This window comes from Podarcis muralis, chromosome 15, assembly GCF_964188315.1.
Source record: "Podarcis muralis chromosome 15, rPodMur119.hap1.1, whole genome shotgun sequence".
In the NCBI taxonomy this organism is placed as follows: domain Eukaryota; kingdom Metazoa; phylum Chordata; class Lepidosauria; order Squamata; family Lacertidae; genus Podarcis; species Podarcis muralis.
Window position 1 is genome coordinate 43,862,745 of NC_135669.1, and position 25,476 is coordinate 43,888,220.

The 25,476-nt window shown below is 52.0% G+C and overlaps 1 protein-coding gene across 8 annotated transcripts in view; it reads left to right on the forward strand.

Annotated features, from left to right (window-relative positions):
• The window catches only part of MYO18A (myosin XVIIIA), a 145,997-nt gene that overhangs the window by 74,681 nt on the left and 45,840 nt on the right, over positions 1 to 25,476 (forward strand). For all 8 annotated transcript variants that reach the window (XM_077919602.1, XM_077919603.1, XM_077919595.1 and 5 more), the window contains 10 exons: positions 693 to 885; positions 2,411 to 2,497; positions 8,350 to 8,491; positions 9,811 to 9,970; positions 11,127 to 11,313; positions 12,237 to 12,474; positions 18,516 to 18,625; positions 19,726 to 19,791; positions 21,950 to 22,078; positions 23,820 to 23,963. In XM_077919602.1, coding sequence (XP_077775728.1) covers positions 693 to 885; positions 2,411 to 2,497; positions 8,350 to 8,491; positions 9,811 to 9,970; positions 11,127 to 11,313; positions 12,237 to 12,474; positions 18,516 to 18,625; positions 19,726 to 19,791; positions 21,950 to 22,078; positions 23,820 to 23,963 — 1,456 coding nt within the window. The remainder of the gene's footprint in view (positions 1 to 692; positions 886 to 2,410; positions 2,498 to 8,349; positions 8,492 to 9,810; positions 9,971 to 11,126; positions 11,314 to 12,236; positions 12,475 to 18,515; positions 18,626 to 19,725; positions 19,792 to 21,949; positions 22,079 to 23,819; positions 23,964 to 25,476) is intronic.

Here is a 25,476-nt window from a genome sequence, read left to right on the forward strand (position 1 = left end):
TGCAAGGCTGCTTCTGCAGAGCCGAGGGCAGCAAGGCTCCTGTTCCTTGGTCTGGCCCAGCTTGCCAGCATTACACGGCCACCAAGTTGAATCCTGGAATGTTCTTAGCAGGCACTGCAAAGAGTACAGCGAAGGCTTACTTGATATCGATAGGCAGGGAATTGCAAAGGGTAGGTGCTGCAATTGGGTTCTTAAAAATGCAGAAAGGTATTGTCTGGCACCTGTAGCAGTGATAGCTTCACTGATCAAAGCAGTTGAGTGGGCACATGCAGGGTAAACTGGTCCCCAGTTATGGGTTTTATATACTAATAGCAGCACTTTGAACTTTTGGCACGGTAGCAGATCAGCAACCAGTGCAGATCTCTAAGCAATCCCAGAAATCACGGAATTGGGGTGGCTTCCTTTTTTCGCCAAGGCAGCAGAGGTCACAGCTGCATATGGAGAAGCAAAGACTGAATTAGGAGTCCTTGGAAAGGAGCACTTCTTTCTCTGGGGCTAATCTGTTAAGAGCCCTTCAGGATCAGGCCAGTGCTTTAAATGTATGGCACGTTTGTAGCCATACTGCTGGCCAGTCCAGGGCTGTGGAGACCAGTGCTAACCCCTGCACTTTTAATACTTGGGGGCTTAAAGCCCTCTCCACCCTGCAGGAAAAAGAATCCTCTAACCCCACTTTTCTTCCTTTGTCTGCTGAGGGCCCTCAAGTCCAGCCAGCGGTCCTTGTGTTCCATGATGATTGTGGACACCCCCGGCTTCCAGAACCCCGAGATGGCTGGCCAGAGCCGCGGGGCCACTTTTGAAGAGCTGTGCCACAACTATGCCCAGGAGCGGCTGCAGACCCTCTTCCACGAGCGCACTTTCGTGCAGGAGCTGGAGAGATACAAGGAGGTATCGTCTGGTTTGGGGGAAAGGGGCTCGTAGCTCCCACCCCAGTCCCTAACGCTCAAGCAGCAGGCAGTGCCTGAGTCAGTTCTCAGGTGGAAAGGGTGGGGCGCCCAAGTACTGTGCTGAGATACCCCCCCTCTATCATCTGGCTTAATCCTTTTTCTGCGCCACTTTCTAATTGAGACCCTAATTCAGCTGCTGATTGAAACCAACGAGGGAGGAGGCTCATTTTAGATCCCCCCCTCTTATTAACCCTAATGAGTAGCATCTGATCTGCCGCCTCCCAGGAGCAGGGGTTTTCATGAGTTGCCTCCCTCTCTCCCTCTTGCCCCCTTGAGGTCGGGTGGCCATCTGTCAGAAATTCTTTAGCTGTGACTGCTGCATTGCAGGGGGTTGGATAAAATGATTTCTTGGGGTGGGGGAGTTCCCACCCAACTCTAGAATTTTATGATACTGTGACTCCTCTCCCATCCCCTTAACCAGGTGTGGGAAGCCTGTGGCACTCCAGGTGTAGCTGAACTACAACTCCCATCAGCCCCAGCAAGGGATGATGGGAGCTGTGGTTCAGCAGCCTCTGGAGGACCAAAGTTTCCCCACACGTTTTCTTAAACCTTTGGCCTGCATTAATGCAGTAGAATGCTTTCTGCATCTGGCTGCAAAACCTCAACCCTGCACCCTTCTCTCCTGTGGTGACGCTGCCACTACCATACCTGGGGTGCAGGATGCAGCCGTTCTCCCAAATTTGTGCACTGCAAGAGAGCAGCTAGCACAGCACAAGGAGTGGCCAAAATCAGAAATGCCATCCTGCAGGGGAGACTAGCCAGTTGCATTTCTGAGACCCAGGAATCCAGGAAATATTGTGGTCTGAACATGACCTTTTTTTCCCCCAGAGGCAAAACCAAACTTTTTTTGGGTTTTTTTTGTGTGTTATTCTGGGCCCCTGAGCTGTCCTTTCAGACACCTGGATTAAATCCGGAGTTTGTTTGAGTGGGATGGCTTGGGGTTGGTGATGGTGGTGAGATCAGGGTTGATGTCTCTCAAAGTTTCTCTTGGCTGTCCTTCAGAACCAGGAGCTTCCTTTTAATTTAATTGTTTGAAAACATTTATGCAGGATTCCAGGTGCTGTTGCTGCTGGACAAGCCCTGCATTGTGCACAGGGTGGGTGGCAGGGGGGCGGTGACGATATTGACAACCCCCTCCTCCAACACACAAGGAGATTCCTTTTCCCCTGCCCTGCCCACAGTGCATGGATTGCCAGTCTGGCGCCAGCTCTTTAGGCAACAGGATTTGGTGGGGGTGGGAGAAGGGGTGGTGTTCACACACCACCGGGCTATCCAGGGAACCCCCTGCTGTGTGTGTGACTTTGCCCCCATAGATTCTGTTCCAACTAATGCACTGACCACTTCTCTCCACATCCGCCAACCCGTCCCCTTCTCTCTTTTTTTTCTCTGTCTCTGATTGCCTTTTTAACTGTAATCTGTAGCCCCACGGGCCACTAATCACGCCTCCTCTGTCCGTCCTTCTCTAGGAAAACATAGACCTTTCCTTAGATGCCTTAGAGCCTAATACATCTGGGTCTATAGCCACAGTAGACCAAGCGTCCCACCAGGCACTGGTAAGCTGCATGTGAGGGCTCTTCACGGGGGATGGCTGCCACCCCTGCCGCTGCCCATTCCTGCTCCATCCCTCCTCCTGCCCCCTCTCCCTGCATCTGGTCCTCTGCCTGCCCTCAAACAGGGCAGCTGCTTGGCTGCAGGTGGTTCTTTTTTCTGATGCTGCTGGGCGGGGCGGATGCATGCAGGTGGTGGGGTTCAAGACAACTTCCTGCCTGCAGTCTGAGCCACAGAGGCTTCCTCTCTCTCATAACACAGTCAGCCAGTGAGTGTGTGTGCACGAGAGAGAGCTCTTTCTCTCTTTTTTTGCTCAATTTTGGACTGAGATATGTCCCTTGCAAGCATGCCTCTCAGACCTGGGGTGTGTAAAAGGCAAGGCTTGGGCAGTCTGGGCACAGCTTCAGGGAAACCCGGGGCAGAAACAAAGGGAAGCAAGTGAGTGTGCGGACGAGAAGATTTAGATCAATTCCACACCGTTTTAAAGCACCCCGTCGCAAGAATCCTGGAAACTGTAGGAAACTCTAGGAATTGTTGCTCTGCGAGGACTAAACTACTTGGAGGCAAACCCTTCTGAATGCCCAGTTGCTGGAAGCCGCAGGAGGGGAGAGTGTCCCTGCGCTTGGGTCTCGTTTGCAGGTCTCCTTCAGGCTCCTGGTTGGCCAGTGTGAGAGCAGGACACTGGACTTGATGGGGCATGAGCCTGATCCACCAGGCTGCACTGACATTCTTACTACAGTTCCCAGAATTCCATGTGCTTCCAATGTGTGGTGTGAACGTGGCCTTATCCTCAAGGCCGGAAAGAACTCGTGCCAGTCTGACCGGCTTGACAGTGGGATGCAGGTGGTTTCTGCTGGTTGGTTTGGAGGCTTCCAATGGGTTCCCTTGCAGCCTGTGGCTAAAGAAGCCAAGCCTTGCCTTGTGGGGTCAGACCAAAGCCCTGTCTAGTCCTGCCTCCTGGGCACAAAAGCAGCCAGGGTGTCCAGGAGCTGGTCATGGTGGCAACAACCCTCCAGCTTTCCTTTCACCCTGCATATTTCCTGCATGGGGACACTGCGTAGCTTTCTTGAGACCTTGACCCGTGAGCTTGGCTCCCCTAACTTGAGCCTTCTGGAGCCATCGTTCTGCTATAACACCCTTTCCTGCAGCTTCTCAGCTTGCAGCATACACACATTCTCTGGGTTTCAACCAGGAGTGGTGGTTGAGGTGGCTGGTCCTGCTTCTGGAGTCGGACTAGGTGGGTTTTGGTCACCTTCTGGGGTGCTTCACTCCTGGTGACCCCAGAGGTCTGCTTGCAAGGCTTTGCCCAGTGGGGACAACCGGGTCATTCCATGGGCGCATTGGTGCCTTCCCCAGCATGGATCCAAGCCCTCGTTTCCCCTGCTGCTAGCCAAGGGGTGCTGTGCCCAGAGCATGTTGGGGAGGGGGGGACGGGGAGGGCGAGAAAGGGGGTGGGGTGCATTTCAGACCTCCTAGCCTGACAGCTGCCACTGAGGGAACCGGCTTCCTGACTGGGAGCTACAACCTTGGCAGAGCATTTATCCTTCCAATTAGCCAACGCTAACGAGGAGAAAGCGCTGGCTCCAGGTAGGGAGACGGCTGTCAGGGTTAGTTAGGGCTTCGCTCTGATCTAGGCAGATCTGACTGGATGAAGGGGGCTATGAACTCGCTGTGTGTGTTTGTGTGAGGGGGGGGGGAGTTGCAGTGCAGGCGTCATGCGTGGGGGAATGGATTTCACCATGGAATGGGTGCATGGGTGCGAGAGGTGCAGAACCTACCCCATTGCTCCCCCTTCTCCACTTACCCTCTGCAGTTTCTCTCCCCAAGCGCATTTCTCAGCAGCCAAGCTCCTGTGACTGAAAGCAACTTTGGTGTGGGGCAAAAGCATTTAAGGAGAATGGCTCCGTGTGTGTGTGTGTGTGTGTGTGTGTGTGTGTGTGTAGCAAGTGGTACATGAGGGGAGGGCCTCCCTGCTTTCAATGAGAGGGTGTGGGGAAGCTTCCCCCCCTTACGTGATTGGAACTGTTCCAACGTTAAGCACACCTGCCGCTGAGGCTTCTGATTTGGGGTCATGGGCAGCTGCCTTATGCAAGGTCAGGCTGTCAGTCTAGCCCAGCATTGTCCGCTTTAACTGGCAGCAGCTCCCCAATGCCTTCTGCTTGGATCCTTTCAATGCGACGTCTCGGGATCTGAACCTGGTGCCTTTTGCAGCTGCTCTCCTGGGGAGCTTTGAAAGCCCCCTCTCCTGGCGTCAGGGTGTGTTACTGGTCTTCTTCTCCCCACACTGGCCTTTAGGGTGGAAGAGAGATTTTATGGGGTTTGGGGACTCGATGGGCCCCCTTTGGCCTGACCCAGCAGGCTCCTCATGGGCTCTTGCGAATTTCGCTTTGGTGTTATTTGAAATTGGTATCCTGCTTTTCACCATGTAGGTGTCAGAGCAGCTTACAACAATGAAACATAGACAATGCAATGGGACTTGCGGCTCAGCACCACCTGCAGGGTCTCCCTCTCTCTCCAGCGACCTGAGGAGGGAGCTTTGCCGGGCGGGGAGCAGCGGAAGCGAAGGAAGCCGCTGTTGCTCCCCCGTTTGTCCCGCGCGCCCATAATTTTCCTTTTCCGTTTGCATCTGAGCCAATAAAGGAGTGGGGAGGCGGCGAGGCTTGAAAGTCCCTGCTGCTGCTTGTCATCCTAATGGAGGGGCCTGTTAGCACACAGCAGTGCGGCTGATGAATTTCGTCAGTTTGTGCCGCATTAGGAGGCCGGGAGGGATGTGTCCCCCCACTTCACTTATCCTCTTGCCCGTGAGTTACTTGCAAACAAAGGAGCTTTCCACGCACGCTTGCAAAAGGTGGGGCTGCTTTTGAAACCACTCCACCATGACTCTCCCAGGGGGGCTGGGGTCACGGACCCGCCTTCTTTCTCCCACTGCTCAGATCCTTATTATTATTATTTCCAAATTGATTTCCTACCATTCTTGGTCCCTAAGCACTCCTGGCAAGCTCAAGAGATATTTTTTAAAAAAACAACAACAAATAAATCGTTAAGTTGAAAACACACAAACCCTGCTACTTGCAAATCACTGAACACTAAAATTATTGAAAACGGCAACAGTGATATTGGCAATTGAAATAGATCAGCATGAGGCGGTCTGGAAGAGGGACGGCCTCCTTGCTGTGGACGGGGATGAAAGAGCCCAACACGCAGCAATCAAACTCGACAGCAGAGCTGCACAGGCTCCCGCGTCAAAAGCACCCAGGCCCCAGTGACATCTCCTGGTAGGGCTGAGTTGCTGCCAGTCATTGTAGACAAAGCCAAGCAAGGTGGATCCATGGCGTGGCTCAGTAGGAGGCAGCTTCCTCTGCTCCTAGAGTGGTACCTCGGGTTAAGTACTTAATTCGTTTCGGAGGTCTGTTCTTAACCTGAAACTGTTCTTAACCTGAAGCACCACTTTAGCTAATGGGGCCTCCTGCTGCTGCCGCGCCGCCAGAGCCCAATTTCTGTTCTCATCCTGTTCTCATCCTGAAGCAAAGTTCTTAACCCAAGGTACTATTTCTGGGTTAGCGGAGTCTGTAACCTGAAGCGTCTGTAACCCGAGGTACCACTGTACTTCAGTCAGCCCTTAATCTTACTTCGTTTTAGAGGAGGGATGCCAGCGTGATCCCAGGTTTAATCCTCGTCATCTCTAGCTGGGTCTGGGAGTGCCCCCTTTCTGAAACCTCGGAGAGCCACTGCCTGCCAGTGTAGGCAATAGTGAGCTGGATGGACCAGTGGTCTGACTCAGTATACATCAGCTTCCTCTGTTCCTAAGGGATTCATGGGCCTGGCTCAGGAAGAGTATCCTGTTTTATAGGCCAGGAGCCGGCTCGGGAGAGAGAGCTACTGCAGATTGCCCAGAGACAAACCAGTAGATCCTGATCTCTCCTCTGGCCACTCCTGCTTTAAGGCACTCTCTCCCCCTCTCTCCCTCCCTCCCTCTCTTAGGGGTGGAATATGAGAAGTGCAGAGCATGACAACTCTATGCCTCTTCAAACCAAAAGTTCTGCTGGTTTCTCAGCCAGCACCTGGGATTTCACTAAGAACTGCCCATTCTCTCCCTCCCTCCTTCCACCTGCCAGTCTTAACTCATCAGCCACGGAGGCGAGAGATCTCTCCGCCTCTCCCCTTTCAATTAAAAACCAAAGCATCTTGGGATGCCGAGGTCCATGCCTGGCTCAGAAATTTCCATGCTTCTGCCTTGCAATTCCCAGGAGGGCCGTCCTGAATTGCCACTGCCAGCTTCTCTTCGAAGATTCTCCCCACCCACCCCTTCTTAAAAACGAAATCAGAATGCATGGATTTTCTTAATTTGGATGCCATGCTTTGCCATCTAGATTCTGCTTTAGGAACTGAAATAGACAGATAAGAGAAAGTCCTTTGTGCAGCACGTAGTCAAGCTATGCTGCTTGCTGCAACGGGGGCAGTGATGGCCACCGACTTGGATGGCTTTGAAAGAGGACCCCACAGATTCTTGGAGGGGAAAGGTATCAATGGCTACTAGCCATGATGGCTATGCTCTGCCTCCATGAATGGAGACAGCAATGCTTCTGAATACCATTTGTTGGAAAGTACAGGAGCGAAGAGTGCTCTTGCGCCCGGGTCCTGCTTGCAGGCTTCACTTTGAGGCCTGTGAGAACAAGGTGCTGGACCAGGTGGTCCCCGTTTGGCCTGATCCAGCAGGCTCTTCTTATGAACATAGATAGTAAAGGGACCCCTAACCATTAGGTCTGGTCGTGGCCGACTCTGGGGTTGCGGCGCTCATCTCGCTTTATTGGCCGAGGGAGCCGGCGTACAGCTTCCAGGTTGTGTGGCCAGCATGACTAAGCCGCTTCTGGTGAACCAGAGCAGCACACGGGAACGCTGTTTACCTTCCCACCGGAGTAGTACCTATTTATCTACTTGCACTTTGACGTGCTTTTGAACTGCTAGGTTGGCAGGAGCAGGGACCCAGCAACGGGAGCTCACCCCGTTGAGGGGATTCGAACCGCCGACCTTCTGATCGGCAAGTCCTAGGCTCTGTGGTTTGACCCACAGTGCCACCCGCGTCCCAAACATAGGACGTTACCTTTTGCTCAATCAGACCACCAGTCCTTCTAGCTCAGTAGCATCTGCTATGTCTCTCCAGGGTTTCAGGCAGGGGGACATTTCCACCCATCACGGGTTGAACCTGGGATCCTGCATGCCAAGCAGGGTCCTTCTCTCACTAAGCGATGGCCCTTCCCCATTTCTCCTGAGTTTGGCAACTTCAGGTACCAAGGGTGGCAGCTGCTGCAGCATTGAAGCCGTGTGTGTGTGTGTGTGTGTGTGTGTGTTGAGAGCAGCTGCTCCTCCAATTGCTCCCTGCTGAGTTGCGGGGAGTAATTTTGCTGCTTAAGCCTCCAGATTGAATTTCTACCGAGTAAACGTCTTGTGCGGGAACATTTTACTAGACAATGTGTGTTTCTCCTGTCTCTGGTATTAAGTATTGATTCTTCCTGGGCAAAGTATTTGTTTTTAAAGCTGGAGCCGAGCGCAAGGCTGCCCCCGCCTGCCCCTGGCTTTCACCACTTCATTGCTCCTAGGGCTGGGCTTTCCCAGGCCGGCTTGTGGCGATGTGTGCAGCTTATGCAAGGGGAGGATGATACCCAGGGTGTGTGTGTGTGTGCGCACGCATGGCTAGCAATACACAGTGCTGCCCCCAGGGACGGGGCAGCCCCTCTTGGGCAAGTTGCCCCCCCCCCGCCCCTTGCCTTCCTCCCTGTCCCACCACACCCAGCTTTCTTGGTGGAGGTTACAGACCCAAATAACACAGCGGGGGGTCTTGGGCGGCTCCTACCTGCAGGTCCGCTCCCTGGCCCGGACCGACGAGGCCCGCGGCCTGCTGTGGTTGCTGGAGGAGGAGTCGCTGCAGCCTGGAGGCAACGAGGACACTTTGCTGGAGCGGCTCTTCACCTACTACGGCCCGCAGGACGGAGACAAGAAAGGTAAGGCGCAAGGAGGGCTGGCCTTAGCTGCGATCCCTGCATCGCAGGGGATTGGACTAGATGACCCTTGGAGTCCCTTCCAATTCTACAGTGTTATGATTCTATGAAAAATAATTTAAAACACGGGCTGTAAAGGGATAAAGTTCTGCTGTCTGTCTCAGGAAATGCCTTCTTCCATATGAGCATCCCTCCCCCTCCCCTTCAAAAGTAGGAAGACTCAGGACAGGTAAAACAAAGTTCTCCTTCATGCGTTGCATAGTTGAACTATGGAACATGCTCCTACCAGGAGGCATTGGTGGCCACCAACCTGGATGGCTTTAGAAGAGGATGGGACAAGTTCATGGAGGAGGAGGAGGAGGCTCTCAGTGGCTGCTACCAGGATAGCTCTGCTCTGCCTCCACAGTTAGAGGCAGTGATGCTTCTGAATCCCAGAGGCTGGAAACCACAGGAGGGGAGAGGGCTGCTCTTGAGCTCAGGTCCTGCTTGTGGGTTTCCCATTGGGACAACTGATTGGCCCCTGTGAGAAGAGGGGGCTGGACTAGATGGGCCCTTGGCCTGACCCAGCAGGCTCTTCTTAGGTACTTAAAGTGCTTCTCGTGGCCATTTGCCTGTTTTATTTTGGAGCCCCTCCAGATGCCCCTTTTATTGTGCATTCATGATTATTTGTGCTCCTGGTGGCATCAAAGCAGTTCTATGCCATCCCGTTTACAATACTCTTTGCTCCTGTGAATCATAGAATTGTAGAGCTGGAAAGCTTTGGGGTGGACGTACTGCTTTGTTTCAGCCCTGTAACTTCCTGCTGAAATACGGCAACTTTTAATTCACAAATGTGCTGGTTTATTTTTCATTGTCAGCTTTTGATGCTCCATAGTTGTGCAAATGCCTCTCTAGGCAGCAATTACGCCGTCACATTGGGGAAGCATCACGGAACAACTAACAAAAGAGGAATGATGTGCAGACAGCCCAGTATAAATCCACCACCACTGCCCTGTTGTTGCAACATTGCCATGCAGTTTGTTTTAAAACTGGTTTTCATGCCATGTTGTAAATTGTTGTCACCTCACCCTGGGACCTTAGGGTGAAGGGTGGGTAATAAATCAAAGTAATAATAATGCAGAGGGCACCCACAAAAAAACAACCACCCCCACCTAGTCTGAAGCAAGCGCCCTTAAGCCTACATTTAGTGCGGGGCGTTGGGTAGAGCCCTCTCTGAGTCCTGGACCTACAGCAGTGTCTGATTTTGGGCATACTCAAGCAGGCCAGATGTGAGTGAGGAGCAGTCTGCTTGACAGTTTGTGCCTTGCCTTCTCTCTTTGCAGGGCACAACCCGCTGCTCCGAAGCAGTAGGCCACGGCACTTCTTCCTGGGGCACAGCTATGGCACCAACTGGGTGGAATATGACACCACGGGCTGGCTGAACTATGTCAGGCAGAATCCTGCGTCCCAGAACACTTTGACTCTCCTGCAGGAGTCTCAGAAGTAAGTTGCAAGCACATTATCCTCTCTCTCCTTTGCTCTCTCTGTGTCACCCCTCCTCTCCCTTCCTCCTCCCCTCCTCTCACCCTTAAAATATATATATATATATAAAATAGTTTTTATGAAAGATTTTCTTGGTTTACAAAAGTATGTGCATTGTCTCATTTTCCGGCTTGTAAAGTCTTTTCTACGGATCAGTTACATTTGTTATGAGACAGTAGTGCTTTCTCTCTCCTCCCCAAATCAGGTATGAAAGGGCTGCAGTTATGGCAAAGCCAAACCTCTGTTTTGTTTAACACACCTGTCCGCTGGGGATGCAGGATGCAGGATGCCTGTGCCTCTTAGGAACATAGGAAAGTGCACTTGATCCATCTAGTTCAGTATTGTCCTGACTGGTTAGAGCTGGAGTTAGGGGTTTAGGCAGCAGCTCTCCTGAATTTCAGGTAGGGCTCTCTGCCAGCTCTACCTGGAGATGCCTTGGATTGAACCTGGGACCTTACGCTTACAGTGCAGGGGCTCTGCCACTGAGCTCTGGCCTTATCATAAAAATAAAGGAAGGTGTTGTCGTGCTGATGAATACAGTGGTATCTCCGGTTGCGGATGGGATCCGTTCCGGAGATCCCGAGGTTATGCAACCGGAGGTGTGCGTATCCAGAGGTACCACTGTATAGGAAGCTGCCCTTTGCTGAATCATTTACTTTGGTCTGTTTGGCTCAGTATTGTCCACACTGACTGACAGCGACTGGGTTTCAGGTAGGGAGTCTGTCCCAGTCTAAGAAGAAGTGCTTGTTTCATTCATCATCGCATGTCTGTGTATGTGTTTAACCCCACGCTGGTATCTTCATGAAGATGCTGGCCCCAAGCTACTCTTGCCCCTCTCTTTCCCCAGAGCAGGTCTTGTTTCCCTTTCCTTTCCTTTCCTTTCCTTTCCTTTCCTTTCCTTTCCTTTCCTCGCCTAACCTGAAGCAGGGGTGTCCCTGATTATCTAGTGCTCCCTCTGCTGGCTGGAAGGACAATCGGTGCAGCCTGGAGTTCCCTTCCCCAAAGCAGCTTCATCCCAACGTCCTTGAAGGGAGTTGGGCCGCTAGCTGCCCCTGCTGTTGCATCCACTCCTCCATCTGGCCATGGTGTTGATTCCCTCTTCTGCCCTCTTCCTCAGGAAAATAATCAGCAGCCTCTTCGCAGGCCGAGCTGGGACAGGAATGGTGCTGTCTGGGTCCATCGCTGGCCTGGAAGGAGGTTCTCAGCTGGCTTTGCGCAGGGCCACAAGCATGCGGAAGACCTTCACCACGGGTGTGGCAGCCGTGAAGAAGAAGTCTGTCTGCATCCAGATCAAGCTGCAAGTGGTGAGTCCCCGTAGCTGGCCCTGTGGCTGAGCAGCTGCCTTTCTCTGTGTGCCCAGAAGGAAGCACTGCGGGGTTTTTAGTGTGGCCCAGTACCGAGCTGGCCTTGAAAACGCCGAGAGAACAAAGATGAGCCTTTTCGGGAGAGGTTGGCGGGGATCACTTCTTCCCTGCAGGGCCTGTTGCCTCAGTATCTGACCCCCTGTTTGTTTTGAGGCAGCCCAGTCCCATGGACGCATCTGTTCCTAGGAGGGGGCTCAGCAGCTGCGTTGGCAGAGGAGATGTCCCTTTCCTAGCGCGGGATCAAAAGGGCCTTCCCTCTGCCTTTGCAAGCACTTGTGCTTGTCATTTATTTACTTACTTAGAGCATTGGTATCCTGCTCTTCAGCCAAAACGGCTCCCAGAGCAGCTTACATGCAGCCAGGTAAAACAAGACGGCCCCTGCCCCTGCAGGCTTACAGTCTAAAAAGCATGATATGCAAGGGGAAAGAGGGAGGGATGAGGGAAATGAAAATGAAAACTCAAGCATCAATTTCTAAGCTATAGTTCCTATAATGACCATCAGGCACAGTGCAGGGGCTGGAGGCGCCTGATGGGCAAGAGCTGATAGAAGGAACCTTCTGCTTCCTATCTCTCCCTCTGAGGAAGTTTGCTGGAATGGGTGCTTCTGGGCGACAGTAGAGGGAGAGGAGGACTGATGGAGCTGGCCTGTCACAGCAGAGCTGATGCACTTGCCCCCTTACTGGTTGGCTGAGTTTGGCATGATTGCCACCTGACCTGCCACAGCAGATCAGGCTACTCAGAGCACACACAAGCACACTCACGGCCTTCTGCAGATCCCTTTAGCTGGATCCTGGGGTCTGCAGAGAGGGCTGATCCATCCCATCCCAGACGCCCTCAACTAATTCTTCCCCCCTTCCCTTCAGGACGCGCTGATCGACACCCTCAAGAAGTCCAAGCTCCACTTTGTGCACTGCTTCCTGCCCAAGGCGGACAGCTGGAGCGGGGACTCCAGAGGGCTGTGCACGCGGAGAGTGAGCACCAGCGAGCTGGACCTGCACGGGGAGCACTGCGAGGCCGGCCTCATGCAGCTGGACATACCCCTCCTGAGGGCCCAGATCCGGGGCTCCCGGCTCCTCGATGCCCTTCGGATGTACCGCCAAGGTTGGTACCCTGCCCCCCGGAGCAGTTGCGTTGTGATCACCTGCAGGCATGTGCTGTGGGAGCAGGAGGCGTCGCTCTGCCCTGCCTGTAATGAAGTCCCTGGGTTGTATCCAATGGAGTGCTAAGTGAACATTGCATCAGGGCAAGGAAGAGCGGGGTGTGAATAGCTGCTGGCCAGGATGGCTATGCACTGCCTCCCTAGTCAGAGGCAGCCATGCTTCTGAACACCAGTCCCTGGAAACAGCCGACAGGGAGAGGGCTCTTGTGCTCGAATCCTGCTTGAGGGTTTCTGATTGGGGCATCTGGCTGGCCACTGTGAGAACAGGATGCTGGGCTAGGTGGGGCAGTCGCCTGATCCAGTAGGCTCGGATTATGTTCTACCTTATTTTTCGCCCTATAGGACGCACATTTTCCCCTCCAAAAATGAAGGGGAAATGTGTGTGCGTCCTATGGGGCGAATGCAGGCTTTCGCTGAAGCCTGGAGAGCGAGAGGGGTCGGTGCACACCCCTCTCCAGGCTTCAGGAAGCTCTGCGCAACCCTCAGGAGACCGGCTCTGAGGGTTGCGCAGAGCTGCCTGCAGTCCCGGGCTCAGCGCAGCTCTGCGCGGCCCTCGGGAGAGGGGCGCGAAGTCCCGCCCGGCTCCCGATGGCTGCACAGAGCTGCCTCTAGTCCCGGGCTCAGCGCACTTCTCCCCATCGCCAGCCCCACAAGCTCGGGGGACAGCGGGGAGGCGGAGCGCGCCTTCCCGCTGTTCCTTGACCTGGTTCTTCCAGCCCAGCACCTGGGGGGGAAATAATTTTTTTTTCTTTATTTCCCCCCAAAAAAACTAGGTGCGTCCTATGGGCCGGTGCGTCCTATGGGGCGCAAAATAAGGTACTTATGCCACAGGATTTCCCCCCTTCTTCTCTCTGCCATGTCCCCCCTCAATCTCTTCTAGAGGTTTTCCGTACTCTCTGGAGCTGTTTGGGGAGGGTGCAGGGCATAGAGGGGAGAAGGGGAGCCCCTTTGCACAAGTGGAAATTCTTGTGCGTTCCACCCCCTGGATACCCTGAAGTCTCATCCTCTTGGGGCTGCAGGGCAGTTCATTCATCTGTGCCTTGCACTGGGGGAGATTTGAAGGCGCACTAGGCCACATGCTCATGTGTTTGGATTAGGAAGGCAGAAGGAGAATACCTGGGGCTCACCTGAAAGTTCTCCACTTCCAGCATTCAGTTGGACTTGTCTCCTGAGAAGCACTTGGAAATCTGTGGGTCGTCTCCTTTTTCCATCTGATTCAACCCCCGCTGTTGCAGTTTCTTCCTCTTATTAGTCAGGGACCATGTAGTAAACTGGATGATGCTCCATAGCCAATCAGGTTTGACTGCATGAGGGCACAGGTGAGGGCAATGCAAATAAATGTGTGATTTGCAAGGAGTACAGGGAAGCAAAACTGTTCTTTGGCACCTGGAAAAGAAATGCTTTTTCAAACCTGTAGCCCTGACAAACACGCCTTTCCTTGCCTCTGAACTGTGGCTAGTAGTCTATTCTTCCTGCCTCCCTGCTCCTCAAACCACTAGTGGCAGCTTCCATCCATATCCCCCTCCACCCCTGCTCCTTGGGAAGACCCCAGAACAAGCGCCCTCCTGTACTCAGCCTTCCGAAAGATGTGTGGGGGAATTGGTGTTTATTATTTCAAAACCAGGTTGTTAGTGCTCTGAAGCAAGATCAATGTTTGTGCGCAGCGCCCAAGATCAATGGCCTGGTGGGTGAGGGGAGGGGGCTCTGCTGCTCTGGTCGATGATGCTGATGATTAATTAAGACCTGAAGAATCAACATCGCTATCTCTGCCCATAAATTTAATTGCAATCCGTACACAGTCAATAAGCTGAATCCATTCTAGTTCCCGCTGCCTGCGGGTGGGGTGGGGTGGGGGTGCAGGTGGGCACGTGCCGCGTCCCAAGCCGGGAGGAGGGGGGAAGCAGTGTGGATGGACCCCTTTGCAGGGGAGGAGGGGTGGAGAGCTATGGGGCAGCCCCTCGCTTTCATTGCAGGCTTTCCTCAGAGGGCTTGGTGCAAATGGAATGGGTCTGTAGGGCTTAACCATCATTCTTTCAGCCCTACAGACCCTCTTGGGTGCTGAGATCTGTGGAAGGGTATTTCCTTCATGCTCCGAGGCTTGGAGGGGGGTGGCCCAGGGGGAAAGGGCCTTTTCTGTGGTGGCTCCTCAGCTGTTGGGCTTCCTCCCCACAGAAGTGCCCTGACACCATTGTGCAGCTTCTGGAAATTGCCGAAGAGACACCTCTTTACCCTGAGTTTTGGCACTTGAGGTGTATGCTTTTAGGACCCATCTTATCTTTATAATTGTAAATTGTTTGTAATTGGTTTTTAATACTGTGCTTTAATGCTGTATCTTGCCATGGGGCCTTACTGCGAAGGACAGGTCATTAACATGATAATCATCATCATCATAGCAATAACAGCAACAACCCTGGGCCCTTCTTGGTGTCTTTCAGAATCGTGCATTCAGGTTGATTTACATTCATGATGGTATCGGGGCAATTATCCACTATCCCGCTTTCAGTAGTGTTTGTGCCTGCAGGCGTTTTGGGGCATCCATACTGCTTCATTGCCAATCCACACTCACCCTGAACCTTCCTGCTGGAATCCTGTGACATTTAATGCCCAAAGTGCACCGGCTTATTTTCTGCTGCACAATAGTTGTGTGAGCGCCCCTCCAGATGCCAATAGCACCGGATAAACATTGCAGATCTACTAATAAAGCAGAATGCGGAATGCACACCTACCACTATTGACACTTTCATTGCGTCAGTGACGCGTTGAAGAATCTCCCTGCAGAGCCTCTACCAGTCTGGAGTGTAGCTCCTGTCTGTCTGCTGCAATGAGAGATTCGGCCATAGCTCATCCCCCACTCCATGAGATGAAGGGAGATTTTTTTTGGGGGGGTGGGCAGGAATCTTTGCACATAGCTTTGACTCTGGTAAACAATATACAGTCCGTTCTTAAACTGAAACTGTTCTTAAACCAAGGTGTGCGTACCCTAATGAGGCCTCCTGCCGCCCGTGCCCTTCCACCATTTGGCTTCCATTCTTAGACCGAGGTAAAGTTCGCAAACCGGGACACTACTTCCGGTTTTGCGGACTTCATAAATCCAATACAGTGGTACCTCGGGTTACATACGCTTCAGGTTACAGACGCTTCAGGTTACAGACTCTGCTAACCCAGAAATATTACCTTGTGTTAAGAACTTTGCTTCAGGATGAGAACAGAAATCACCCAGCAGCATTAGCTAAAGTGGTGCTTCAGGTTAAGAACAGTTTCAGGTTTAGAATGGACCTCTGGAACAAATTAAGTTCTTAACCCGAGGTACCACTGTAGTTTTAAAACTTAGTGCATCTGCAGCAGCACGGCCGGCACCTTCCTCTGCCCCAGCTGCAACAGAGCATGTCCTCTCTCTCTGCCTGAGCTCCCCCGGAGAGTCACTGCCGGTCAGAGTAGGCAAAACAGGGCTTAGATGAACACATCTGGCCTAGTGCAAGGCATCTTCCCATTGCTCTTCCCTCCCCACTTCTGGGGAACCATTTGTTTTTCTTGCGCACTCAAGCTTTTATCTCCCCTGGAGATCCGAGCCCTAATCCAGTGTTTAGACTTATAACTGTGAGATGAGAAGTTTGCTGAGGTGCCGCTTGCGAATGTCGTTCTGTTTCTAAACAAGCTCTGCACCCCTGGACGGTTGCCTCCTGCAAGGCTCAGTTCTGGGGGTGTTGCGTGTCATCAAACGCCGCCGCACCTTGCGGGCTGAAGCTTCTCCCCCCATCCCAGAGAGCTGCTGCACAACCAAAGATGGCAATTGACACGCTGAGCGCCGTCTTATAGCGAGGCCTTTGGGGAGGGGTGGGTTGTTCTCCTGCTCTGTGTCTCAAATGACTCCCTGGCTGATCTCAGCATGCCAGCCAAGTTTTTCCATGCCAGGGGGAGCCTCCTCTCCCTCCTCATGGCCATATTTGGAATTTGAGCGTGGGGCGGACCAATCCTCTGTCAGTCTACTGGTTTGGGGTTGAATGGGAGCTGCAGGGAAGTTAGCAAGCAAAGGCCTGGTCACCTAGCTCCTTCCTTCGTGTCGGTGTGTGTTTGTGTTTTACCCTCGGCGTTTGGTGCTGTCAGAGGCATATACGTTCCTTTTTAAATGTGGAGACGTGCATTCTGGTTTGCACTGTAGACTGCCGTGTGTTTATTAAAGCCACAGAATCATGGAATTGTAGAGTTGGGAGGGGAACTCCAAGGGTCATCTACTCCAACCCCCTGCAATGCAGAAGAGTTTGGGTGATGCCTGTTTTGTCCTCTGTGCATCTCTCTCTCTCTCTCTCTCTCTCTGTATACTAGAATAATAGAAGTGTCGAGTTGGAAGGGACCTCACCTAGTATAACCCTCCTGCAATGCAGAAATCGCAACGTGAAAATCCCGGACAGGTGGCCATCTGACCTCTCTTCAAAAATCTCCAATGAATCATAGAAATGTAGAGCTGGGAGGGGGAAACTCCAGGGGTCATCTAGTCCAACCCCATGCAGTGCAGGAGGACTAGTTTAAAATTCCTGAACAGATGACCACCTCCAGTGAAGGAGAGTCCACCACTTTCCAAGGGGGCCCTTTCCGCTGTCGGGCGGCTCTTGCCATCGGGAAATTCCTCCTACATTTCAGTTGGAATCTCCTTTAAGAACGTAAGAACCTTCTGGATCAGGCCCACCTAGTGGAGCCTCCTCCTCCTCCTCTCACAGCGGCCAGCCAGAGGCCTGTGGTCAACCCTCACATGAGCCCTCTGCCCTCCCGCGATCTCCAGTGACTGGCATTTGGAAGCATCATTGCCTCTAGCTGTGGAGGCAGCGCATCGTCATCATGGCTAGAAGCCATTGATAATTTGACTCCCGTCGGTTCGGGTCGTACCCTCTGGAGCAGCAGAAAACAAGCTTGCTGCATCTTCCATGTGACAGCCCTTCAGATATTTGAAAAAGCCTTTTTTCAAAAAGCCGCAGGAGAATGTTTTAGGCAGAAAATCCCTGTGGCTTTGTTTTCTTGCGTTGTGCTGAAGTTGTAGTTCCTTTTGTGCATCTTCATGAAAGATGGGGAGGCTTGTTGTTTCCCGTTGATATGGTTATTAGCAGGGCGACAACATTTAACCATTTTTTTAAAGTGTTGACTTTTCTGTATTTCTAATTTTGTGATGTTTTAACACATTTTTTTTTAAAAAAAGAAGCTGGTGGTATGTATCAAAGTCTTTGAAGAAGCCACAAGAGAATCTTTTGGCAGAGAATTCCTGTTGCTTCTTTTCATGTTTGTGCTTGAAAAACAAAACTTATAATTGGGCAGTAGATGGCATGCAAATATCTCCAAAGGGAGCCCAGAGAGAAAATTGAGAACAAAACAGTAAGATATTACAGACAGCAGTTAAAACCAGCAGAATAAAAACTTCATAAAACAATTGGCCATAAAACCTGGATAAATAAAGATGTTTTGATGTGTTCTAAGACGATGCTGTCTGTGACACACAAACACATCACAAACAGAATATTATTCTGTGCTTCAGAGAAATTGTTGTTTTTAAAACCTGTATGTACTTTAAAAACTTGTATGATTAACCTACAGCCTGCAGCCATGAATTCGTATAGTGGGGCCTCTATGTACAGAAGCAGTTTGCCTTAGTCTACTAGCTATTAGATGCAAACAGCATGCTCTCATCTTCGTCCTCTGTTTGTGAGCACCTGTCTTCATCCTACTGCTAGAAGCCACTAATAGCCATCTTCTCTGCGAATTTCTCTAATCTTCTCATCCAAGTTGGTTGCCGTCACTGCCTCCTGTGGGAGTGAGTTCCATAGGTTAACAATGCACTCCGGGGAGACGTTTATTTTGTATAGTCCCGGATCTTCATACATTCCTCTCCACTGGATGGCCCTGAGTTCTCGTATCATTTCCCCCGCGCCACTCTCTTCTCCCCATTCCAGCCATGCTCCATTAACACCCCGCTCTGCTTCTGTGCCGCTCCCCACAGGCTACCCCGACCACATGGTCTTTGCGGAGTTCCGGCGGCGCTTTGACGTCCTGGCCCCTCACCTGACCAAGAAGCACGGGCGCAATTACATCGTCACGGACGAGAGGCGGGTATGTAGGCTATTGAAGCTGGGGGCGACTGCATGTGCAATGGACAGTCAGGAAACGGGCCCAGAACTCTTTGGGCACTAACAGGGTCTTGTGCAGCCTGTCTGGGGTGGGGAGCAGCGCAGCTACGTCGGAAGCTGCCTTTCAGCAAACACTTGAAACTCCAATATACTTCTAAATAGATGCCCAGTGGTACATCAAAGTTCCTTTTAAGATCATAACGCAATGTAAATTTAAACCTCTTAGTCCGCATATGTTCCCACTGCTCTGTTTGTATATTATAACCAAAAAATTTTGCCCATTTAATCAGTTGTTGTTGTTGTTTTTTAAAAAAGCAACATACAAACTTTACGAAATTATTATTATTAATGAAATTTGTATACCGCCCTTCCTTCCCTCCCTCTCCCCTTTTTATGAAGATTCCCTGCTCTGGGATCCCACAGCTAATTCTCCCCTGGTCTCCTTGCTGGCCCAAATAGGACTAATTTAGCCAGCTAGCCCTGGGGATCATCTAATGTTTATTGGATGGATTTTCCCCCTAAATTGATTTTTGAATTCTGAATTTATTGTTATTCACGTTTTATACTGTATTTTATGCTGTTTTTTGTTGCATCAATTAAATGTTTTAAATTTGTTGTTAGCTGCCCTGAGCCTGGTTTTCTGAACCAGGAGGGGCGGGGTATAAATAAATAAAAATTATTATTATTATTACTATTATTTATTTATTTATTTATTATTTATTATCATCCGTAGATCTCAGGGCAGTTCACAAAATAAAAACAGAATATAAAAACACAAAATACATAATGGAAACAAGAACCAAACCAAAACAGGAAACTGTCTTATATAAAACCAGACTGTTAGGCTATCCAGGCCAGTGTTGTCTGCACTGACCGGCAGAGGCCCCCCCCCCACTGGGTTTCAGTTAGCAGCCTCTGCCAGCCACACCTGGAGCTGCCCTTGAGCTGCATGGAAAGCCGGCACTCTGCAGCTGGGCTGCAGCTGGTCTCCAGTTATTGGCTGCACTTCCCAGCATGCCCTCTGCTAATGTGGTTGCTGGTGCCTGATGTGCCTTTCTCTCTCTCCCCCCCCCCCTTTCCCAGGCTGTGGAGGAGCTCCTGGAGTCACTGGAACTGGAGAAGAGCAGCTTCCACATGGGCCTGAGCCGGGTAAGACCAACCTGTGCGCCTTCAGGGGGGGAGCCTCTCTCCTCACTCGGGGGGGAGGGGGGCTGGGGAAGGGTCTGTGGCCAGGCTGTGAACGGTGGGCTATGTCCCCTCCAGGTGGGAGGACTGGGAAGGGGTGTCTGGAGAAATCCGATTGTGTGGGCAAAGGCACACTTCTTTGCAAGGCCCTAGAATCAGCTGATGCTCAGAGACTGCAGAGAAGTGTAGGGCAGGTGAACTTGGCTTGGCTGGAACAAGCCTTAAAGGCTGAGTCGAAAGGACTGGGTGCTGGAGCATGACTTTGTCGGCCTACCCCATGTCCTGGTAACTGCCAGGCTAGACTACTGTAACATACTCTCTGTGGGGCTGCCCTTGAAGATGACTCATAAGGTTCAGTTTGTCCAAACTGCAGCAAGCATTTGGCAGTGCCTTCACCCTCAGAAGCTTGGGTGGTGGTGACCCAGGCGGAGAGGGCCTTCTCTGTGGCAGCCCCTAAGCTGTGGAGCGCCCTCCTCACAGAGTTGCATCTGGCACCTTCCTTATACAGCTTTTGGCAAATCCTGAATACGCACCTCTTTCCTCCGGCATTTGACACATGAGGTGTATGTTTTTAGGACTCACGTTATTTGTATGGTTGCAAGTTGCTGTAAATTGTTTTCTGTGTTGTTTTTCATGCTGTAAAAACCCCCCAGGACCTTACAGTGAAGGGCGGGTAATAAATAAATAAATGACTGGGCCTAGAAACATTGATCTTTTTTGCAAACAGAAATGCAGATGGTTGGGAGCTACATTCTCTGGCTTCCACCTCTGCACCCTTCTAGAATATGCACAGTCTGGCATGACTTGCCCTTAGGACCGAGCTGTGTGTGTGTGTGGCTGGGTACCTCACTGGACAGGAGCCACCAGTGTCACAGGGCAGAGGACGCAGCTGCTGCAGCGCCAGTTTCTGGCCTGCTTTTGGTTCATCGGAGAGGGGTCTCTCTTCCTTCTGTAACTCGGTCAGAGCCGTGCCACTGCCGGCTGCCTCACCGCTGGCTAATGCGAGGGGACAGACTTGGCTGGCGTGGGAGGGGAGGAGGAAGCGAAGGTTTGTCACAACAATTCAGCACACTCCGGGAGCCTGTGGATTCAAAGTGAGCGGAGGGCAGGCTTGGCTGAGCTGGGCACGTACTTCCCTGCCTGCCTTCCTTCCCCACCCCCCTCCGAAAGCTCCAAAGTGAAATTAGCCTCTGGTGCTGCTCAAAGCAGAAGCTGGGCAGCAGCTCGCTGGGCAGTTAGCTCCCAGATCCCCCTCCACAGGTCAGAGGCAGTGATGCCTCTGAATACTCAATACTGGTCACTGGGAGCCACAGGAGGGGAGAAGTGTTCTCCTCTGCCCTCCTGTTTTGTTTTTAAATTATTTGTTGAATTCTTTCAATATACAGTCATACGTCATGTTACGTCCGCTTCATGTTACGTTATTTCAGGTTATGTCCCGCGGTGACCCGGAAGTACCGGAAAGGATTACTTCCGGGTTTCACCACTTGCACATGCGCAGATGCGCAAAATGACATCATGCGCAGAAGTGGCGAATTGCAACCCGCACATGTGCAGACGCACTGCTGCGGGTTGTGCTCTTTTCATGTTGCAAACGGGCCTCCAGAACGGATCCCGTTGGCAACCAGAGGTACCACTGTATAACAACAACATATAGATATATAATTAAATATCCTACCCTAACCCAGAGCATGGTGATTAGGCAATGCATACACAATAACAACCCAATAATGTAAGTTCTTCGCCCATGGAGAGTGCTGTTGTGCTTAGATCCTGCTTGTGAGTTTCTCATTAAGGGCGTCTGGTTGGCCACTGTGAGAACAGGATGCTGGACCAGATGGGCGCATTGGCCAACAGCCCACCTAGCTCAGCATTGTCTGCCCAGACTGGCAGCAGTGGCTTTCTGGCATTCCAGGCAGTGATCTCTTGCAGCCCGACCTGGAGATGCCACTGGGACTTGAACCTGGGACCTTCTGTGGGCCAAGCAGGTAGCTCTACCACTGCTGCAGCTCTTCCCCTAAAAGGAAAGATTCTAGGCCTCATGGTTTTGAATAGAGCACTGTGAATTAACCTTCCCCCTTTCTTTCTTTCTCCCTCCATCTTCTCTCCCACCCCCCTTGAAAAGGTGTTTTTCCGGGCAGGGACACTGCCCAAGCTGGAGGAGCAGCGGGATAAGCAGATGAGCAGGAACATCACGCTTTTCCAGGCGGCCTGTCGGGGCTTCCTTGCACGCCAGCACTTCAAGAAGAGAAAGGTATTCTGGGGGTGGGGGCAGGGGGAGCCCTTAGAAGTCCGGGGGGGGGGTGGAGGAAGGGGAATTAATATCAGCCTGCCTCCATGTCTCTGTCTGTCTCTCTCTCTTACACACACACACACACACACACACTCCCCCCACCCTGCTCTTGCCACCCCTCTTGCGTTTACGTCTCCTGCTGGCGGCCTCCTTGCTTGGCCTAAAATGGGCAGCTGTGCCTCCCACAGGCACTGGGCAGAGGCCCAGGATTGCAAGCTCTGCACAGAGCACAGCTGGGAACTCCCCAAGTTTAGGGAAGAGGGATCTTTAATCCTCTAGCAGGTACGGAGTCTCTCTCTCTCTCTCTTTTTCTTTCCCTCTCTCTGCATAGGTGCACACGTGCCTTTTTATATCTGTGTGTGTATGTTTGTGGGGGGAGATGTCTCTCATGACATTGGGGGGCGGCTGTGAGGGTCCCCTCCATCCCTAGGAGAAGATGAGGAGGGCAGGTCACCTTCTTCCAGGCATGGGGAGGGAGTCCTGGGCGTGGGGAAGGAATCCTGCAGGGGCTCTAGAACAGAGGGGCAAGTTTGTCTCTCTCCGTTGGGTTGGGATGGTGTGGAGCATAGGAACATCAGAAACTTCCTTATGCTGAATCACACGCATGTGTTCATCCAGTTCAGGATTGCCTCCACTGACTGGCAGCAGTGGCTGTCTGGACTTTCAAGCAGGAAGGAGGTTCCTAGCCTCGCCCCCCTCCCAGAATATGCTGCCAGGAATTGCACCCGGGGCTTTCTGCATGCAGAGCAGATAGCTCTACCACTTGGCTGCAGCCCTTCCCCTTAAAAAGAAAGAAAGATTCCAGTCCTCATGGTTCTGAATAAAGAGCTGATTTAAATGCGAAGTTGCCATAATCTTGCAGCTTCATCTAGCTCAGTGTTGCCTACACTGACTGGCAGCAGCTCGCCAGAGTTTCAGGCAGAGAGTCTTTCCCCCCAGGGTTGAACCAGGGTCCTTCTGCACGCAAAGCAAGCAGCTCCACGACCGAGCTTTCCTGTTTTGCTTGGGGGTGGGCGGGGGAGCTCCTTGCAGCGGCAGGGCGGGCAGAGGCCGTTAGCGTGCAGATTAAAGAGCTGTGTCAGCTCCTCCGCTTATTACCGAGTGCATAAACGAGACGGCCAAGCGGGCCCAATGTTTTCGGCAAGATTAGGCTTTATGGCCGGGGTTGGGGGGGTGGCTGCTTTGCCAGCGGGAAGCAGTAATAAAGTAGACGGAATGATGACTAATTTTAAGATGGGAAAGCGTAACTCCCTTTCTTGCCTGCAGATTCTCCTCTCTCCCCGACGTGTAGTCTCGCAGAAGAGTTCAGGAACACCCCCACATGCACCCTCGCCTTAGGCTTTCAATTTGTTTTGTATTTTATTGCATTTTGTATCCCACCTCTTTCTCCAAGGAGCTCCAGGTGGCATATGCAGTTCTCCCCACTCCTCCTTTAAACCCCACAACAACCCTGCGAGGTAGGCGAGGTTGAGAGAGGCAGGAAGTGGCCCAAGGTCACGCCAAGTGGGGATTTGAACTCTGGTCTCACAGGTCCTAGTCTGGTGCTCTAACCACTGCACCACACTGACCCACAGGCCAAGGCCTCCCATTGAGGAAATGTGTGTGTGTATGGGGGTTCACTACTGTTTCCTTGAGGGTTTTCTTGACCAGGTCTCCTCCTCTTCCTCCTCCTCTTCTCCCCCCCCCACCCCAAATGATGCAGATCCAAGACCTGGCCATCCGCTGTGTGCAGAAGAACATCAAGAAGAACAAGGGGGTGAAGAACTGGCCCTGGTGGAAACTCTTCACCACCGTCAGGCCTCTCATCGAAGTTCAGCTCACAGAGGACCAGATCAGGGGCAAAGATGTGCGTACGATCTCTGGGCTGGATGGGGAAAGCGGGGGGGGGGGGGGCAGCCTTATGCTGAGTCAGGTGATTGGTCCACCTGGCTTAGTGTTGCCTACACTGACTGGCAGAAGCTCTCCAAGCTTTCGGGGAGGGCTGTTATTGTTACTACATTTATTTCCCGCCTTGCCTCCAAGGGGTTTATCGTCTGGCATTGTGTCTACATGCAAGACTTGGCTTTTGACAACAACAGCGGGTGGACAAGCGTTTTTAGTCCACTCTCCGGATCCATTTTTTAGCAGGTGGGCAGGGCTACCCGCCTGTTGGTCACTTGACATCATATGATGCCCAGTGATTCAAATTTCAAGCCTGGGAGCGAGCCCAGGCTTATCTCTGATCTTGGCGCTGTCCAGCACTGAGATCACTGATAAGCTTCTCCTGCTGCCGCTGCCTTTTACCATCAAAGGAAACAGAGGTTAATCTCCAATCTTAGCTCTGTGTTGTTTAGCTCCAAGTGTTGCGTCTAATGCTAGTCCTGCTCGGAGTAGACCTGAAGGTAATAGACACAGCTAAAGCTCATTACTTGCAGTGGGTCTACTCTGAGTAGAGCTTAGTTGGCTACAACGCTGAGATTGGAGAGAAGAAACCCCCTTATCTCTAATCTTGGCACGTAGCACCACGGTTAGGGAAAATGGTTCTCTGCACCTGACATCCTGTGACGTCAAGTGACTGACAGGTGGGTGTGCCCGGAATGACCTCTTGGGCCAAATTCAGAGGCTTGGAGGTTCCCCAACCCTGACCTGTTTGGTAGCACTTATCTTGCCTGCCAAAAGTGGGCAGAGCACCAGAAGCGTCTGAGGTCTTCCCTACTTGCCAGGTGTTTAACTGGAGGGTCATTGCAGCAGGGACTTCTTTTTTCAACTCCACATTAGAGCAACTAAAACAGGGAACAGCAAACTTTTTCAGCAGGGGGGGGGGCGGTCTACTGTCCCTCTGACCTTGTGGGGGGCCAGTCTATATTTTTTGGGGGAAACAAATGAATTCCTATGCCCCACAAATAACCCAGAGATGCATTTTAAATAAAAGCACACATTCTACTCATGTGAAAACACGAGGCAGGCCCCACAAATAACCCAGAGATGCATTTTAAATAAAAGGGCACATTCTACTCATGTAAAACATGCTGATTCCTGGACCATCCGCAGGCCTGATTTAGAAGGCGATTGGGCCGGATCCGGCCCCCAGGCCTTAGTTTGCCTACCCATGAGCTAAAACATCACCAAATAGTGTGCAAGCTTCTGACTCCTCCTCCAGAACTCTTCATCCCAGGCTAGTTAGTAAACAAATCAAAGGAACCGGGTGAGGAAGGAAGTTGTCTGGTGGTGAAGCCACCAGCCTGCGTCTTGTAAGAGCCTTGAGGGAGGAGGCAGCAGACACTCAGATGAGGCTTAGATGGTGCAGGGCAGGTTTCAGGTTGCCCCGAGGCCTTTTGGGAGGGAGAAATGCACAGTGGCTCATTTCCCTGTCTGGAGAT